This window comes from Opisthorchis viverrini (genome assembly GCF_000715545.1).
Source record: "Opisthorchis viverrini unplaced genomic scaffold opera_v5_1454, whole genome shotgun sequence".
NCBI classification, from domain to species: Eukaryota; Metazoa; Platyhelminthes; class Trematoda; order Opisthorchiida; family Opisthorchiidae; genus Opisthorchis; species Opisthorchis viverrini.
Genome location: NW_008753362.1, coordinates 1,808 through 3,188, shown reverse-complemented (window position 1 = coordinate 3,188; position 1,381 = coordinate 1,808). Strand labels below are relative to the sequence as shown.

Here is a 1,381-nt window from a genome sequence, read left to right as displayed (position 1 = left end):
GTCTCCTCGAATCCTCTAGCAGTGAACTCCTTTGCTTGTCTCTTGCACAGGTAACGACTCAACCTTCCTTGTTACATAACAGCGTGGAAGTTAGCAGGAATTTTTGGGGAATAAAGTGAAACATGTAGACCTAAAAAAGTTGAAAAGGAGAATGTAAATTCATGAGTTTGCAGAAAAACTACCAATAAATAGCACCGGAAACGGTGAGTTATTATCCATTTTTACAGCCTAACTAATGCTTGGTGTAGCGTAGTTACCTCAGCAGCCACTGTAATTGTGTTTTTTAAGTAAGGTTTATTTGACCTACTTCTGCGGAATCGCTCGCAAATGTTACCCATCTTAAGTGGCTCCCAATTTAAGTTCTCTTTTTTCGCAGAGCCTTGCTCCCTTCATGCTGACTAGTTAAAGATGACCAATCCAAGAAATCACTTTCAAGTTTCGATCAAGTGTAATGGTGCAGAAAAAATTGTCTGTATAGACGTAATACACTGTTGCTGAAAATTCTTCGACAGCTGACGACCGGTTTCACTCTTCTTTGGGCTCATTAGGTAGGCGCAGTGCTCGAGATTCCGTTAACCTGATGTTCTACTTTAAACCAAATTTCACGAAATTAGCGGAATACACTTATGTGAAAAAAAATTGGTTTTGCGAGAGACTCACATAGAACCCTGCTGAATCTCCCGTTTATGATGTTTGTGGTGTCTGGTTTTGTTTCAACTGACCGCACATCCCTATTCTATGTGAGACGCAATGTGGGAGTTCGGCGCTGTCCCAAACTGGAGTACTCTTCTCTGTAAATGTGACTCAAAATGAAGAGTCAAGGCTTAAATTAGATAAATTTCTTCAAACTTATGTTTGTCTGACTCAACATCAGTTAGTAAACCGATGCTGCACTGTTTCACCCTCCGGTACATCTGGTGAGTTGAGAAATTTTATTGCAAATGAAGTCCTTTTGTGCGAGGCAGTATGATGCAAACGACCTACCAAGTTTACCCTGAAGGGTTGTCTTTTATATAAACTCAGTCGTTGAGCGTGAGTCTGGTGGCAACTTCTGGCTGCCTTGAGCCCCTCGTACAAATATATCGGTCTTAGTCGCCGAATCCCGAACTGCGAGCTAGTGGCGCTCATTTTAAGCATGACCATCATTCATTTAGTCTTCCAGCACCTTTCTGTGTTGTTTTACTTCACTTTTTAACAGTTACCAAATGCGATGCGGATTAGAAACCTTATGCCAACGATCTTCTCTGACGCTCAAGATATCACAGCTATGCGTAAGGAATGCCGTCTACTGTGGAATGAATTCGGTTTCGCGGCTATACTGCACACATCGAGTATTCGGTTATCAGACCAAGAACTCAAAACAAGAACAGAGCACGTGCTA

At 41.8% G+C, this 1,381-nt stretch overlaps 1 protein-coding gene across 1 annotated transcript in view; it reads right to left on the bottom strand.

Moving 5' to 3' along the window:
- Nucleotides 1-58: 58 nt before the first annotated feature.
- T265_12178 (hypothetical protein) overlaps nt 59-1,381 on the bottom strand; it is a gene marked incomplete at both ends in the record, with an annotated part of 2,992 nt that continues 1,669 nt past the window's right edge. The window contains one exon of the mRNA XM_009179263.1: nt 59-130. Within this exon, the coding sequence (XP_009177527.1) occupies nt 59-130 (72 nt within the window). The remainder of the gene's footprint in view (nt 131-1,381) is intronic.